The sequence below is a fragment of the Ochotona princeps genome, chromosome X (genome assembly GCF_030435755.1).
Source record: "Ochotona princeps isolate mOchPri1 chromosome X, mOchPri1.hap1, whole genome shotgun sequence".
Taxonomy (NCBI): Eukaryota; Metazoa; Chordata; class Mammalia; order Lagomorpha; family Ochotonidae; genus Ochotona; species Ochotona princeps.
Window position 1 is genome coordinate 36,447,722 of NC_080865.1, and position 17,489 is coordinate 36,465,210.

A 17,489-nucleotide genomic window follows, 5' to 3' on the forward strand; every position below is an offset into this window, starting at 1 on the left:
CCCTAGTTGGACACCCTAACAGGGTTGAGGTTCCCACCAAGGGGCGCATGTGCTGGAAAGGGGGCTGCGTTTTATCTAGGAAACAGTTGCAGTCACCCGAGGCACTAGTGTGGACTGGGATTTGATGCACCAGGCCAGTTCAGACCCCAACACCATCTGGTGTCATGGAGAACCAGGGTAGATGTTGAACTGACTAGTCTGGGTCTCAACCCCCTACTGAGCCATATATGAGCTGTAGTTGGGTATGGACGAGCCATGGCTGGGCTGAAACATCCAACAACAAGAACCAGAATGGGGTGAAAGCCAGCCGGGAAAAGCCACTGTTCCTGCTAGGACAGGAGGTGAAGTGAGTAGGGCTGGCTCAAGGACCCCCTGGCATGCGCAAAATCTGGCATTGGGAGGGGTTCTGATGGAGGAGCCTGGGCAACTCCTCTGGCAGGACACAGTCCCTGCAGGTAAGCGCAAGAAGCATGATAGGAAACAGCCCAGAAGAGGCCATGGAAAGTTTCCCACTGGCACACATTCGGCATGGGTCAGGGGCAGACCAGGCTAAATCAGTTCATGTCATCCACTGGCAAATCCGAACACCAGAACAGAGTGTGGGTTGAGCTGGGTTTGGTTGCAACAGAACCAGTACACATTATGGAATGCCAGGGTGAGGTTGCCTGTACTGGATTTGACTGCAGCACCCAACCAGCACGCACGAGATCCAGAAAGGGAGGGACAGAGCTGGCAGGGGGATTAAGGGGCTCGTCCCCTTGCCAGAAAGCTACTTCCACTGGAGAGCGTGGGCTGGGATGAGGACAGACCCGACTAAGCAAGGCTGCAACACTTGTGCGGTGCATGTGGACTAGATCAGGGAAAAGCCAGGCTGGGCTGATTATTCCTGTGGGTGCAAGCATAAATTAGAGCGGGTGAGGGATGTTTGGGCTTGGGCGCAGCATCAGCTGGCAGAAGCTGGCACTGGGGACTAATTCTGTCAAGTCAAATCACAGAACCACCTAAAGAGTGCATAAACCGGGACTGAGAGAGACCTGGGAGGGAAAAAGTGGGTTCCCCCTTCCTGGGTCACTAGTCCTGTGGGAGGGCATGAAAACTAGGATGGGGGCTGGGGTGGCTAGACAGAGAGGCACTCAACAACATCCGTGAGGGCTGGATGGTTGAGTTGGTTAGATGGAACTAAGCTTTAATACCCATTGACAAGTAGAAGAGCCAAATGGGATGGGGGACAGACTGGTCTAGTGCTACACATACTGGCAAACCAGGGTAGGGGGTGGGCCTGATGGGGGTTATTGTGGGTCACTCCGACTAGGCTGCAGCTCCCACTGGTTGATGTAAGGGCCGAGTATCTGCTGGGCAGAACCAGACTGGACTGCAGCACCCATTGGTTCCAGTGCAACTCGGGACCGAAAACAGAAACAACCCAGCAATTGCAACCACCAGCTGATTGGGGTGATGGACTGTGCCGGGCCCTGTGCTTGCTAGAACATACAAGAATCTGGTCTGGGAATACCTCAAGGTTTCTTTGGAGATCTCCCCAATCGAAATGCTGAACTCAGAACTCTAACCAAGAAAAGACAGAAGACAGAACAGGTCTATCATTCATCTCAGCTATATGTTGGCAGCGAACGGGGTGAACGGAGACTTTATGATGGACCATATCATTCAGTGGACGACCTCATCGAGCGAAACTGGCAGCAATTCATAACTGGAGCACTATTAAAACCACTTGAGCAAATATCTCAGAGCATGCCCCACATCCGGGACTTGGGGTGGGCGCGAAACCGGGTGGGGCTTCTCCCTCAATATCCCCCCTTTACCTCAGATACATGATGGAAACAATATGGACACAATAGTATTGCGCACTTCCCTATACCCACTGAACTTTTTTTTTAACCGTGATTAACTATGTAAAGATTGTCAACAACAATACAATAAAATTTTTAAAAAAAAGCTTCTGAATTGCTTCTCAAATATACATATTTATTTACTACTAACCACACTACATCTGCTCTATAGAAATTAGATTTTGGTCCTGACTCTCCCATTGAACGTGGCTACCTTATCCCTGACTTCAAACAGCTAATCACAACAGTCTCCCTCAATTTTATTCAAAGAGTACAGTTTTAGGAGCAGAATGGAGTTCATATTCCAGAGGTCATCTATGAGCATGAAACAACAAAGGATTGGATGGAGAAGGGAAAAAAGAAGCTGGAAAAAACATAAAGCAAATTCTTCAAACCTGAGCAGGTCATTTTCACCCTCACGTCTGTATGTCTTTCACTCATTAATAAACTAACTTAGTTGACTTTTATCTCAAAGAGATTCTCATCAGTTCTGATGCTCTACAACATTAAATCTCATTAAAAGAGAAAAGATTTCTTCAAATGTATTGATTATTTACGTATGTGTTTGTTTGACAGGCAGACATAGCTATTATGACAGAGACAATGCGAATTCTCCACCCACTAGTTCATTCCACAAACACCTGCAGTGGCAGACGAGGCTGAACCAAAGCTGGGAACCAAAAATTCAATCCAGGTCTCCCCTATGAGTAGCAGGACCCAATTATTTGAACAATTAAATCCCAGCATCTGCATTAATAGGGAGCTGGAATCAAGAGAGAGTGCTGGAAATCATATCCAGATACTCTGATGTGGGATGTGAGTTAAGACAGCTCAACCACTGAGATAAATGATCAACCTGAGAAAGAGTTTTAAAGTTCCAGAAAATAAAATGTAAGTAAGATCAAGACTAATCTTTTAAACCTTTATTCTTGTAAACTGATTCTCTTCTTCATCTTCCCAGCAGCCCACCAGAATGTTTTTTAAGTTATTGTAGAGCACCCCCTCACTGGGCTCCAATATGACGCAAACATTTTACCCAGAGTGAGCCTTAAGAAAAAATATAGATCTATTCAGGAAGACTGGATGTTTGTTTCAGGAAAGATATTAAACCTGAGATTTGCCTTTGGAGATGAGACTAGAGTAAGGATCTTGTTATTAAGAGCTTTCTAGCCTCTGCCTCACTGTAAGCGCTTGATTCTCTTGCTCCATGCTACTCCATTAACTGATCATTATGATTTGCTTACAATAATCTCCCTGGCCAAGAAAATATTAGAAATAAATGAACAGAAACAGATACAAGAAATCTGGAAATACCAGCTTTGCATCATTTATTTGTTAAAGTGATGGCAATGTTGAACTTATTCAATAATCAAAGAGATCTACTTAAAGATTTGTTCTCCAAATATTAATGGAGTTTACAGCTAATATTCAAGTTTAGTGGGAACGAGGTAAAACAGATTTTTTACGAACATTATTGCCACCTACTGGCTGAAAAAAGAATACACCCTAGGGACTGGAAAGAAAATACTGCTATATTATGTAACATCAGAAATACATGAAATATAAAGAAACCTTGTTAAATTTCTGCATGAAATACCAAATAAGGAATGTGGTAATATCTATTCATGGAGAAGGACAGTGATTCAGATAAAATCACATAGCATATTGATGAAAAGGCCCGGAATAAACCTTCTGTGTTTTGATTCTTAGGTGAATAGTGTTTAAAATCACTCTCTCAAAAACAACATCAATGAGAGGTTTCAGAAATCCTCACAGAATATCAGAGGTGAAGGGTTGTTATAGGTACACCTCATCAACCTGCCTCCAAATGCAAAGACTGAGTGCATAAAATATCTATGTGATCAACAGGCTACGGTGGCCAAGTTCATTCTCTGCCATATGAGAACTGTATTCCAATATTCTGTTGCTCTAGAATACATCTTCCCTAATTTCTATAATTCTTTCAGCTAAAAAAGACCCAAATCACCAGAACATAAAGAACACATTGACGAGGGAGAAGACAAAAATATCTTGGGGAATTTCTCAGCACCTTTAACATGTCTCTTTTTCTCTTTACCAGTCTCCCCTCCTCCTCCTACACCTACCCCCAACCCTACACCCAACAAAGTTTCTGAGCCTAAGGCCAGACGTTAAAGTACTTACCAGTGTTGTCAGGCTGCATGATGGCCGTAACAAAGGTGTGAGGAAAGAGCATGGCTGCCCCCTTTCTCATGCCCTGAAGCTGTACAGTGTTGCCCTGGAACATGACCCCATGCACGTCAGTCTCTGTGCCCAGGCCTAGCAGGTGCCAGGCCACTGTGTCACCCTTGCACATGTCCAGCCTGGGCAGGTTAGAGAACAGAAACCCATTAATGGCTGGAAAACAAAAACACAAAACAAAACAGTGAGATGAGACCAGACTATTTCAGCCATGGCCAGCAGCAGTATGGTATCAGCTCTATACTGTGACTTCCCACAACTTGAAAGTCAAAAGAAATTCTGGATTCTTTGCCGTTTTATTCTGTGCCACTGCAGCTCCAGCCATGAAGATGTGTTTTTGAGATGATGGTTCAATTAGCCTTTGTGGCCTAACCCTCTACTAACCTTCCTACAACAGCCTTCATATTCTGGCAACACTGAACTGTTGCAATCCCTGAACATACACACTCACACAAACACTACTAACATCTCCTATTCTTGCTCTCTTAGAACTCTCCCTCCTTTATTTCTGAGGTACAAGATTTTCCAATTCTCTTACAACCTCTCTGATTGTTCTGTCTCTGTTTCATTCTCATTTTCCACCTGGCCGTAAAGTTGAATTTGCACAAGATTCCATGCTCAACTCTCAATCTGTCTTCTCCCTTTCACCTTTATCATGTCTGCCCTGATTTTGGCTCATATCCTTCCATGACTGAATTCCTGCAATGGCCTCTTCCCTGATATACCTACCTGTAGTCCACCATCTTACCCCCGCCCCAACCCCCCCACACAAACACAGGCACACTATTACCCTGAAATCTCTAATTTTCTCCACATTCTCATTGATTGAAACATGTTAGATGTTCAGAAAGCATCAGTTGACTTTGCACCTGCTGTTCCCTCTGCTTGAAATAAACTCCCCCTCGGATCTCTCTCTCTCTATAGCAACCTACAACTCACCTAACACTTGCCAGCTCAGATATCACCCCCCGAGTGAAACAGTCATTATTATCTCTGATTTCCATGACATTCATGTTCCATGGAACTTGCTCTGTGAAACTCTCCAGCATCACCTATTCACAGATTCCAGTAATTCACCTATAAATGTGTTTCCTACACTAGATTGGGATGTGATGACGCACATCATTTTTCTTTCTCTATTATGTGACTGTTTGGGTACCCAGCATGTTGCCTGGTACCAACTGGGTACTCGATAACCCTGAAACTGAAATGATCTTGGCTTCGGAGATTGTATTACTTTCTCCAGCTACTGGAACTTAACTGGTGGTGACAACTAAAAGCTGAAGTCAAAAGACAGCACACTCATTCGTCTTTTCCTCTTACCTTCCACACTCTCCTACTTCAATTATACTTGACAAATCTTGTGTAACATGGAATTAAAATTAGGAGTATATCTTGATGTAAAAATTGTTAATACATGAAATGTTTTTTTCTTTAAAAGCCATGCATTGATTTCAAACAAAAGTTACATCAAAATGAACTCATATTTTGGGACCAACATTTTTGCAAAGCAAGTCAAGTCACCACTGCCATACCAGTATTCCATATAAGAAGAAATGTCAGTTGGAGTCCAGTCTGCTCCATTTCTGAAGATGGCATGAGTACTTAGGCCTCTGCCACTCACGTAGGAGATTCAGATGGAGTTACATTATCCTGGGTTGGCCTTGTCCAACTTGGGCTATTTCGGCAGTAAAGCCAATTCTCATTCTCATTCTCATTCTCTCTCTCTCTCTCTCTCTTTCTCTTTCTCTTTCTCTTTCTCTCTCTCTCTTGCTCCCTCTCTCCCTGCCTTCTTCCCTCTCTCTCTCCTCTCTCTCTTCCTCTCCCTCTATCATCTCTACCTCCATATACCTCTGATTTTCACATAAATTAAAGCAATCTTCATCAAAAATAAACTCATACTTTAGTTTCATTTTTCCACAAAGTTTTGAAGTCCTTGCATACAAGAGAACCTGCTTGAAACTAATCCTTTCTAAAGCCTTTACATCCACTAGAATCAGCTTTAATGAGTCACCCTCTTTGCTAGTCCATTGCCAACCCTTTTATACTGCTTCCTCTGCTTGTAAGATCTTGATTGCAAGCTGATTTAGTCCTCAGGCCCCAGCTTAAGAACTCCCTTTTCCAAGAATTATTTAATTTGATTGTTCTCTACTAATGTTCTCCTCCTCTGAATTTAAAGGTTGTTCCACATAATTCGACACTTAATTATAGTCTGTCTTGGATTGTTCCATAATTATTTCACGGGTATTATTATTCTCATCTCATTATAGCTCCTTGCTAACTGGAACCATGTCTTCTCATTCATTCACTTACCACCCACTGACCCACCAAACCACTCATTTGATAGCTCGCTAATTCAATTAACATTTACTATGTATTAGACAGGGTACAGTACACAGAGATAAGAAACAAACAAAACTCATCTTTAGGGAAACTATACTCCAACAGAAGTCAAAAATTCATGTAACAAATAATTATAATGTGCGGGAGTATATGGAACATGCTATTAAAAAGATCTGATTGAAATGCAATGCGAGTTAATAAGAAGGTGTCAACACCCTGGGCTTGAGTGTTAAGAAATGGCTACATGGAGGAAGTATCATTTCAGCAGGGACTTAGATAATGGGCAGATTTTCTCAGACTGAGAACAGAGAAGTCAGGAGGGTATTTGGAGTGTAGGAAACAGAATTTTTAAAAATCATCAAAGTAAAAGATAGTTTCACTGGGAAAATAGCTTCACTTAGCCAGAATGTGGTGTGTAGAAGCAAAAAAAAAAAAAAGTAGCAGAAAATAAGAATGGAAAGATCATCAGCTTATAATTCAGACTCTAGCAGATTCATTGTATATAATCGTCATCTCACAGTACTTGATTACAATGTCCTCCATATGGTGTAACACACGACAGCACAGAAAGTGATAAGTATAATCCATCATTTTAGGTTGAATCCCTCAGTATAGTTTGTTGTTTGGACAAAACTGAGCAATGGAACACATAGTTTCTCAGATTTGTCATGATTGTAATTAGATCTAGTTTTTACTGGAAACATCTCAGTTGTAGACCAAGGCAAATGTAGTTTTCATACCATGCATCTGATTGGAGTCTTCAAATCCCTTGACATCTTCTGAGACCAGTCGGGAATCCAGCATAGCAGCTGCTTGATTGGCATTGCTGTACCAGCTCTTGTTCTCATCAAACACAGTGAAGAGGAGAAATAATTCTTTATCTACCCCTATCTGCATATCCAGGAGAAGAAAGAACATGTATAAATGACAAATGTTTCAGGATTTCGGAACCATGTGACTTCATATTGCAGGTCCCCCAATTCTCTTTATTTTTTTTTTTTCTAGACTCAGAGCCATGCCCATACCTCCTGTGCAGAGTTGCAGCTGTTGCTAAGCAATTTTTCCCCAGGCAACTTCAAATCGTAGGAGAAGGAGGTTACAGTAAAAGGAGAGGACTGGAGGGAACGATATATAAAAGAGGGAATGGAAAAAACACAAGCTAAGAAAAGTACAAATCTGCCATTGTTGCTGCTGCTACTTCTGCCTACTGCATACTAGAAGCTAGGCTAAGCACTTTATGTGATTATTTCCATAAATCCTCACAGAAGCCCAAGGTATCTTCTTCCATTCTAGCCCAGATAAAGAAACTGAGTCAAAAAGAAATCAAGTAACTTTCCCAATGCCACACAGGTAGAAATGGTGGGCTATTTATAAAGATAAACAACTATTAAAGGAGATTTGGAGATTAGTAACAAGTATTCGAGGCTCTAGGAGTATTTGGGAAGAGAAGTATTGAACTAAAAAGGAACAGATAGGGAAAAAACATGTTAGTGAGTAAAAAGTGAAATGTAGGAAACCATTAGGTCACTATCCATTAATTTCTAATTTAACAGTTTGGCTAATTTTTTTTTTTTCTAAGTTGTCACCTCCAGAAGAGAGTCTTACACTTAAATCCTTTTCAGGAACTCAGTTTCATCACCTTCCCAGCAAGTTTCCCAGGCAGGCCCCCTAACAATACCTGCTTGCCATCTGCACCCAAGGCTCCAGTCTTGCACACCAGCAGGGGGCCCACCAGGCCAGAATTTGTATCTCTAATGGGATTTGCAGCAGAGAAATACATCCAGGTGAGACAGGCAGGATCCTCAGCGGTGGGCCCAGCATGAGGAGGAACTGTCCAGCGGTATGTTACTTTCTCAAAGGGTTTGGCCACCAAACCAGAGTGGGATAAGCCTGCAAAGAACACGTGGGACTCATCACTCACACAGGTTAAAGGTCATCAGCAGCAAAAGTGGGATAGAGAGTAGAAACTGAAAGAGCAATCTGTAGCAGCAGTGACAATTGCAACATGGAATATTGAATATTGGTCTCCCAGGAGCCAGGAGACTAGAATCTGACCTTCTATCTCGGCCTCTACTTGCTATATGAACTGGGACACTTTGAACTTCCTCAAGTTGATAAACTATCTATAACCTTTTAAGATCTCATGAATAAGTGGACATGTAATAAACACTGAGAAGAGTATTTAATCTGAAGTAACCAAATCAAATCAAAGTAAGTTTTACTCCTGATATTTGCCTACAAGGTTGTCATTTTGGCAAAAATTGAAAGTACTTCCTTGGTGCCGGTGAGGTTGTGAAAAAAGGGGCCCTCTCCAATAATGTTGACAGAACTTGAAATTGACAGGACTGTAAATTTCTCCAGACAGAAGTCTGTATGCAGGTATCAAAAATGTTACTGTGTGTATCCTCTGGAAAAGCAATTCCACATATTACATTTTGAAGCAAAATCATTACAAGTGAATTTGTAATATAGCTTACAACAAGAGAGAGTCACTTTGGATGGTTTAACTTGTCAGTTATTTCTGTCATAATTTCTAATTTTCAGATTTTCAAACACACTGAAAACTTTAGAGTGCAATGATCACCCTACCATTAAGGGTGTAATGTTAACATTTTCCACCTTCATCTACTTCTATGTGTACACCCGTGCACACACAGCTGTTCTTTACTTGTTTTTGTTGAATCATTTGCACGTAAAATACATTTTTCATAACGTTTTACACCTGAATACATCACTTACAAGCATCTGTTGCCTTGCTACCAAACTGTTAATCACATCTCAGAAAATTCTGCACTATTGACTGATATTAGTATATATGAACAATCTCCCAATGATCTTCAAAATACCATAGTTCTTTTTATAATCAGATGAATCAAGATTCTCAGTTTCCATTTGGTTGTCGTTTGTCTAGTATGCCTATTGGCACTGAGTTTTTGAAGAACTAAAACTAGTTGCCTTGTCAGATGCTCTTTAATTCTAGATTTCTCTTCAACTTTGCCCTAATTCTTTCAGAACTCGTTTAATAATTAGAATAGATAGACAGAGAGCAACAAGGAAAGCTTAGAACCACACAGAAAACAGTCAGTGTGGACTCACATATACTTTACTAGGTAGGACACAAAGATTAGTTACTCCTCACTGGAGTATTAACGATTTCTCTGCACACCCCTCCTAAAACTGTTCTGCACCTCAACTGTTGACATATGCCTTGTTAGAGTTATAAACCAGTCTAGACTATCCTAAAATCTGCCAAGTTCAGTAAAAATTATGCTTCAACATTATAAACTGCTGAACACTAAAATGAAAATAGACACAGGACAGCTGAATAGTACCCTATAGCCATTTTAAGGTGTGTAGAAGCCGGCTGTAAAAAAACTAAAATTGAAATGTCAATGAAGTAGTCACAGGACGTGGTTAAGAACTTGCACTTTCTAACATAATGGTTACTCAATACCATGTCAATTATCTCCATAATGTTGTAAATTGTTGTTGATGTTATGTTGGGGCTTTTAATTGGTCGGGATGATATTCTGCCAGCTCTGCCTTCAGACCAGAGGTGGTCTCCCCAAGAAACTGTTGAATTTATCTGGACAATAAGATGCTGGACTCTATGCTTGGTATATGCTTGCAATGAAAGAATCTTGACTGAATTTGAACTGTAATACTGCAACAATGTGGAGGAATCCAACATGGGGGGATGGTATGGGGAGGGGTTGGGGGAATCCCAGAGCCTATGAAACTGTGTCACATAATGAAGTGTAATTAACAAAAAATAATAATTTTGCTTATCGTATGTTAGCAGTCTCGGAGAAAACAAGAAAATCTATTACTCAATAATACCACTTCTAGGATTCTAACTCAAGTTCAAGCTATAAGACATGCCTTCATTCACTGCAACCTGAATTATAGTATCCAAAAATGCTTGTAAAACTAATATGCTTCCAGCACTGTGGCTCAGCAGCTTAAGTCTATAATGCTGGCATCCCGTATCATAGCAACAATTCAAGTGTTAAGAGGCCAGGCTGCAGCATCTTATGGCAAAGGCCAAGCCGGGTGATGGGTTATCGCAAGCTGTAGCAGAGCAAACACCGGCACATACAAGATCTGTGAATGGGAGTGCACCTGGTCAGGGATCTAAGGGGACACTACAACTGGGCATTGGCTCCCACTAGTGAGCCCAAGAACTGGAATGGGGCAAGAATTGAGCTAGACATGGCTGCAGTGGTCCTCAGCATGGGTCTGGACTGGGACTGGGGTGTGCCAGACTGGTCTAGTCACTAGTTCTCGCTAAAGCCAAGACGGGTGTAAGACAGGCTGGGCTGGGTCTCAGCACCTGCTGAACCATGAAAGAGCTGGGGCTAGGGCCAGTCACGGCTGGGCTGTAGAACCCAATGCTAAGAGCCAGAATAGATATGAGCTGCTTGGGCAAGGTTGCTGTACCTGCCGGGATAGGAGGTGGGCCAAGGTTAGGCTAAGCCAAGAATCCACCAGTATGCACAAGATCTGCCACCGGAAGGAAACCTGATAGAGGAGTTCAGAAAACTCTTCTGTCAGGATGCAGTAACTGTGAATGCAAAAATCAAGGCTGGGAGCAGCTCAGACCAGGTCGTGTTATAGTACCTGCTAGCATAGGTGTGGGTCAGGTCTCGGGATGGCCAGGCTGTACCAGTTCAAAACAACCACTGGCAGTTGTGAGAACCAGTACAGGGTTCAGGACAGGCTGAGTCGGGCCACAACACCAACCAGTTCACATTAGGGCTGGGACTAGAGACAGTCCAGGCTAAGCTAGGCTGCAGCACCCACCAGCATGAACTAGGACTGAAGGCAGACTAGGCTGAGTCAGGCTGTAGCACCCGCTGGCGAATGCCAAAGTTCACCAGTATACCAGAAGGGGGTGGCAAGCCTGGTAGCGGATGCTACAAGGACTCCCCTGCTAGGTCACTGCTCCCGCTGGTGAGTGTAAGAGCTGGGACTGGAAGCAGACCAGGCTCGGGAGGGCTACAAAATCTTCTGGACTGTATCTCAGCTGGGTTGAGGGAGAGCCATGCTTGGCTAAGCAACAATAGCCATTTAGTGTATGCATGAGCCAGAGAGCAGGCTTGTTAGGTTTTGCTGCAGCATCAGCTGGCAAGTGCTGGGACTTGGTGCAAGTCCTGTTAGGCTAGACTGTAGAACCACCTGGAAAGTCCAAGGTTCAGGACTGGGAATGGGCCCATTACGGGAAGTGTGAACATCCCTCTGATGGGCTGCAGCTCCCACTGGTGAGCATGAGAACCAGAGCTGGGGACAGCCCTGGCTGGAGAGGCAGTGGCATCCAACAGCATGAGTATGAGATGGACCAGTAGCAGGGCATGGCGGGGATTACTGTGGGTCACACCAATTAGGCTGAAGTTCCCACTGGTGTATATGAGGGCCAAGTGCATGGTGGGCAGGGATGGGCTGGGCCGCAGCATCCATTGGTTTGCACATAAGATGTGGCTTGGGACAGAATTGACTGGGCAACTATAACCACCATCAGTGTATGTGTAGGCTGATCTGGGTGATGGACTAATCTAGACACCACACTGGATGACACACACAGGCATCAGGTCTGGGGTCACCTCTAGTGAGAATTCTTTGCACTTCCCCAACTGGATCACTAGGCTCAAACCTGCCACCCCAGGAAAAAAAAAAAAAAACATCACAGGATCTATGGTCTGTGGATTACATGTGTCAGAATTGAGTCTGCTCTGTTGTTGAGGCCTGTGCAGTGGACGGCATGCCCAGATGTATATGAGGGACCCAACATCCAGTGACTTGAGGCCTGCAGAGAATATCTAGTACCACAGAAGGAAGAACAAATTGAACAGCTCTCCCAGCCAAGATTTGACAGTGAGTATCTGGGTGTATGTAGACTCTAAGGTGGACTATGTCAGCCAATGGACCTTGGAAGGATTTCTTCAGCCTCAGAGCAATGAAATCAACAACATCTTGAAACTATCAAAACCACTTAAGCAGTACCCTCGGAACATGCTCCACATCTGGGACCCTGGGATGAGATCAGGTGGCTGTCCTCCACCCCCGGGGTATTGATGCAGTTGGGCTGTTGGGAATGACCCTCTCCCCTTCTCTCTCCACTTTCTACAGATACAGGGGGAAAAAAATAAGGTTGGGAGTAGTTGTCTCATCCACTTTCCTCCATTCCTTGACCCTCCCCACCCTAATCAGTAGTCTATATGGGCAATACATCTTTTTTCACTATGTAAACAGCATCAAAAATAAAATAAATTTAAAAATTAAAAAAGGAAAAAAGGAAAGGTAAGTAAATTATGCCAAATGCTTTTGATAAAATTTTTTAAATGTTTATTGCACTGGAATTGTGGCATATCAGTGTAACCCTCTGCCTCTGATGCCAAAATCCCATGTGGACACCAGTTCAAGTCCAGGCACCTACACTTCCCATTCAATTCCTTGCTAATATACCTGGGGGAGTAGAAGAAGAATGGCTCAAGTGCTTGAGCCACAACACTCATGTGGGAAATCCAGAAGTTCTGGGTTATTGACTTCAACCTTGGACTGCCCTGGCTATTGTGGCCATTTGGGAAGTGAATCAGTGGATGGAAGATTGATCGATTGTGTGTGTGTGTGTGTGTGTGTGTGTGTGTGTGTGTGTGTGTGTTGTGTCTCCTCCTCTATCTGTAACTCTCTCAAAAATTTTAAAAAATGTTTTGAATACCTGGAAAACAAATATAATGTAATTGTAGGATGTGAAACTATACACATACAAGTTCATACCTACAAATATATAAATTTATACACATAAAAATGTCAAAAAGCTGTCAAAGTGTGTATGGCAAAATTGTGTTCCCTTTATATTTTTAAAATCAGAATATATTTAAATACTTATCCTAAAGTTTTCTCCTATCATTGAATCCAGCTATGTTTCACTATTATTTCATTCATTCATCTATTCAACAACATGTGCACGTTGTAATGAATTCTTCCTAATTTTCCTTTCCCCTTATGTATCTCTCATCTAGAGCCACGCAGTGCCAGTTGCAGTCCACATGTATTAAAAACCCTTCCAGCTCACCATCATTGTACACAGTGCCCTCGTAATCTTTCTCATAAAAGACCCCATGGGGTTGTATGCTGAATGGCTGGGAAGCTCGGTTGTAGAAGATCACCTGGATAGTATCACCCACCTCAGCCCGGATCACAGGCCCTGGAAAATGGGAAGAAGAGACAATGAGAATGAAAACAGGAATGACTGGGGAGGAAGCAAACAGAAGGAGAAGGAATAAAAGAAAGGAAGTGAAAGTTTAAAACAGGACTCTCTTCACTTTGTAGTAATAATCACTCCCAAGTATATTGCAATTTACAGTAACAATAAATGCTGATCTCATTTTAGTTCTCAAACATTATCATCAAGTGTAAATGGCAAGAATTATTATCTCCATTTTATGAAGGGGGAAACTTCAGTTAGGGAAGTAGGATTGACCTACCCAAATTCAACTAACTAATCAGTTGTAGAGCCAATGTCTGAGGCCAACACATTCTTTCACCTACTGTCATATCCCCTAATTTTATTTCCCTGGATCCTAAGTTGTATGTCTTGGTAGGGATACAGACTTACCTAAATCATAAAGCAATTCCAAGTAGCAAAGAGAATTATCCTATCCTTAACTCAAGCTCTGGACATGGCAGGCTAACCACTAACCCTGGAATTCTCTGGATATCATTACCACCACCTTTGAGCTAGCTTAATCCACTTTAAGTTCAATCAGTGTCAAGATAGTACTTTAGCCACTGGTTCTAAGCATAAGGCAGAGATTCTAATTTTATTTCCTGTTGAATTACCTCACCTCTGCTGAAATGATCATATCCATGATAATTCTTTCACATATACCATATTTCCTCTTTCATAATATACATTTCCCTCCTTATGTCTATCTACCAATGATGGAGAGCCTACTTTCCATTTCCAGATCCAGAATCACCTGACATAACCCATCCCCAGAATATGTGGCTCATTGTATTATTTTTATTTTCAGAGTTTTCTCTTATTATCTGATTCAACCAAGTCAATACATGCAACCTTGATTATATGCTCTTTAATAATATGTTTCAGAGTTTCTACATATCTTCTCTAATCCTGGTTCTATACCCTTCACTAATAACAAACATATATGTGTGCCATATCAATCTGCTCCTGGCTCCAGAATGTCAAGCATCTGGACAATTTTACTCCCTTGTATAATCTTTTGGAAATATCCCTAGAGAGGTAAATTTTAAAATGCGATCTGCCTAAAAGTGGTACTGAAATATGTCATATTACCCCCCAGGCCTCCCCCCCTCAAAAAAAAGTATGAGAAATGCTATGCGCTCAGTTCTCATTTGGGGAATTTATGATGAACAGCAATGTATTCAAGGCTTTTAGAAATCCTGCAACACAGCATACTGCCTATGTTTTTACTGTTTTTAAAATGCACTCGGATTTATAATCTTTTTTCCGGAAAAGACTCATTTGGGACTCACTTAGAAATATATTAATCTATCATGTGTTCCTCATCCCCACAGGGTTCAGTTTCTAAGACCTACTCACTTATGTGTCTCTAATCAGTAAGTTAAAGATTTCTCACCCAAAATCCCAAGGTGTTTATCTTCCTCCAGTTGTATCTTCTCCTGGAATGTCTCATCTTGGAAGGCTTCATATCGAACTTTCCAGTAAGTTCCTCCAATTCTGCTGGGGCTCTTCTGAAAGAACTTATTTGAACCACTGGCACATAGGATGGAAATGTCATGCAATTTTTATTTGACATCAAATAGACTCATCCTAAATCTCACCAAATTATGAATCTTCATCACTAGGAAGAATTTCAGAGATCATCCAGACTAATTCCAAACAGTTGACAGCACTAAAAATTGATGTACAGCTTCTAGTTGAGCTTTCCAAAGACAGGATACTCATTTTCAGAGAATTCAATCCCTTTTACCATTAGAGAGCTTAATTGAGTTATTCTTTGTAGTGGGCAGAAATATTTTGGCTTTAAAGTCCAGACAGTATAAATACTTCTCTACAGAGTTAAACAACCTACATCTGTCCTTAATCATTCTCAGATATTCATAATCCTTTTCCTCTCCTTAATCAAGAAAAGTCTCACTCCACAATGAAAGCCTACTAAGTTGAGAAACCTAGTTGGAGATCACAGAAGCCATGCTGAGAGTCGTGCACTGACTTGCCTGAGTTCTCTGCAGATTGTCTCTCTTACTTCCTTCTGCAACAATAAACACAACGAATGCCCCAGGGTCTTCCCCAAGTGTCTCCTAACCAATTACCAAGATCCTCTTCTGTGAGAACCCTGCCACCATTGATTGCCTGGACAGTTATGAACCTAAGAGCTAAGTAGGGCATTAAACTCCTGTCTTGAATGAGACAGGAAATTTTTGGGAAATCCTCCTAAAAGGCCGTTTGTTTCTCTTCCTCCTACGTTTCTTAGACTTCCTTTTATACCTCTGCTCAAATGCCTCCTTCAGACTATGGAAAAGGAAGGAAGGAGCAAGTAATACAGCGCAAACAAAATAGAAAAAATTTACCTAAGTTTTTCCTTCTAAATATGGCCAAGAATTTTAAACCAGCCAACCTCAAGCTCAGCTTGGATCCTTTACAGTCAATGTGCTGTAAAAGAACACAAACTTCTCCTTTACTTGTAACTTCTGCAAAAGCAAGCTCTCTAGGAGGCCACAAGAACTTAATAGTTGTGTCATTTAAACCCAGCCAGACAATGGTTAAAGCCACAAAGTGAAATTTGTGGAAAAGAGATAAATAGTGTTTGGGCTGACACTGACAGTAGGGAGAAAGAATCCTCTTACATGCTTGCCTCTTACCTGCCTGGCTCTTTCAAACTCTTCCCAGTACTCCCATCATGCTCCATTGGGCCATAGTTCCATCGAATCTCATGGGCTTCAATGAAGTACTGCCGAACTTTGCCTGTGAGCCGGTTCACAGGAGGAGTCGTGGAGCAAGACTTGATATTGTAGAGTGCTTGCATGCCATCTGCAGGAAGAATATTACAGCTACCCAATCAGGATTTCTAACTACCCTTTTATTTCTCCCAGTATTTTCTCCTTCCGCCCTTTCCCTGGCTCTTTGTCCCTGCCCCAAAATGGGTCTCTTTCATTCATTTCTTAACCTGGATTGAAAAGAAAACCCGGGTGAATATTTAGGAACATCCATCTTCCCAAGGAACCACAAATAATTTATCAGTTCCTTTGCCCTGCCCCGTAAAAAGGCTCACACTGTAGCAATGTCACATACACTATAGTCAGGAGTCCTGGGTTCAGTCTCAGACTCTATCTATCACGCTCTAGGTCCTTAGACATGTCATTTCTTTCATCTGATATCCCTTCTTTTGTAAATGGGGAAAATAGGAAAATACACCTCACAGAATTGGTGGAAGAATCAAAGAAAAAAAAGAGGGTTACATTATTTATAAACTAGGATGTTTCCCCAAAAGAAATATCTTTTTAAACGACTTATTTATTTGTTTGGATGTCACAGTTAAAGAGAGAGATGAGACAGAAAGAGAGAGAGAGAGAGAGAGAGAGAGAGAGAGAGAGAGAGAGAGGTTTTCCATCCACTAGCTCACTCCCCAGATGACTGCAATGAACAGAGCCAAGCCAATTCGAAGCCAGGAACCAGGAGCTTTTTCTATATTTCCAACATGGGTAGCAGGGGCTTGAGTACCTCAGCTATGTTCCCTTGCTTTCCTGAGGCTATTACCAGAGAACTGTATCTGCAGTGGGCCACGAACTCAGACCCATGTAGGATGCGAGCATTGTAGGCCATGACTTTACCCACTAGACCAAAACACTAGCCCTTCAGAATGGAACATCTTTAAAACATGGTTATGAAGCTTCAGACTTGGAACTTTCAGGGAAATGTAGATTTTGGGATTATTTTATATGCTTAGCAAGTTATAGCAGACATAATTTGGCTACATTATCCCATTTGAATATCATAATAGCTCAAGGAGATTCCCAATAGAGTAAATTGGAAATCTGAGGTGTGAAGAATGAGGAGCAAATGATGTTAACTCT

At 42.0% G+C, this 17,489-nt stretch overlaps 1 protein-coding gene across 3 annotated transcripts in view; it reads right to left on the minus strand.

Annotated features, from left to right (window-relative positions):
- Positions 1 to 17,489, minus strand: part of HEPH (hephaestin) — an 86,563-nt gene that overhangs the window by 47,701 nt on the left and 21,373 nt on the right. For all 3 annotated transcript variants that reach the window (XM_058658720.1, XM_058658718.1, XM_058658719.1), the window contains exons 7-12: positions 16,278 to 16,446; positions 15,032 to 15,168; positions 13,483 to 13,614; positions 8,089 to 8,300; positions 7,151 to 7,301; positions 4,011 to 4,223 (exon numbers count right to left, since the gene is read on the minus strand). In XM_058658720.1, the coding sequence (XP_058514703.1) occupies positions 4,011 to 4,223; positions 7,151 to 7,301; positions 8,089 to 8,300; positions 13,483 to 13,614; positions 15,032 to 15,168; positions 16,278 to 16,446 (1,014 nt within the window). The remainder of the gene's footprint in view (positions 1 to 4,010; positions 4,224 to 7,150; positions 7,302 to 8,088; positions 8,301 to 13,482; positions 13,615 to 15,031; positions 15,169 to 16,277; positions 16,447 to 17,489) is intronic.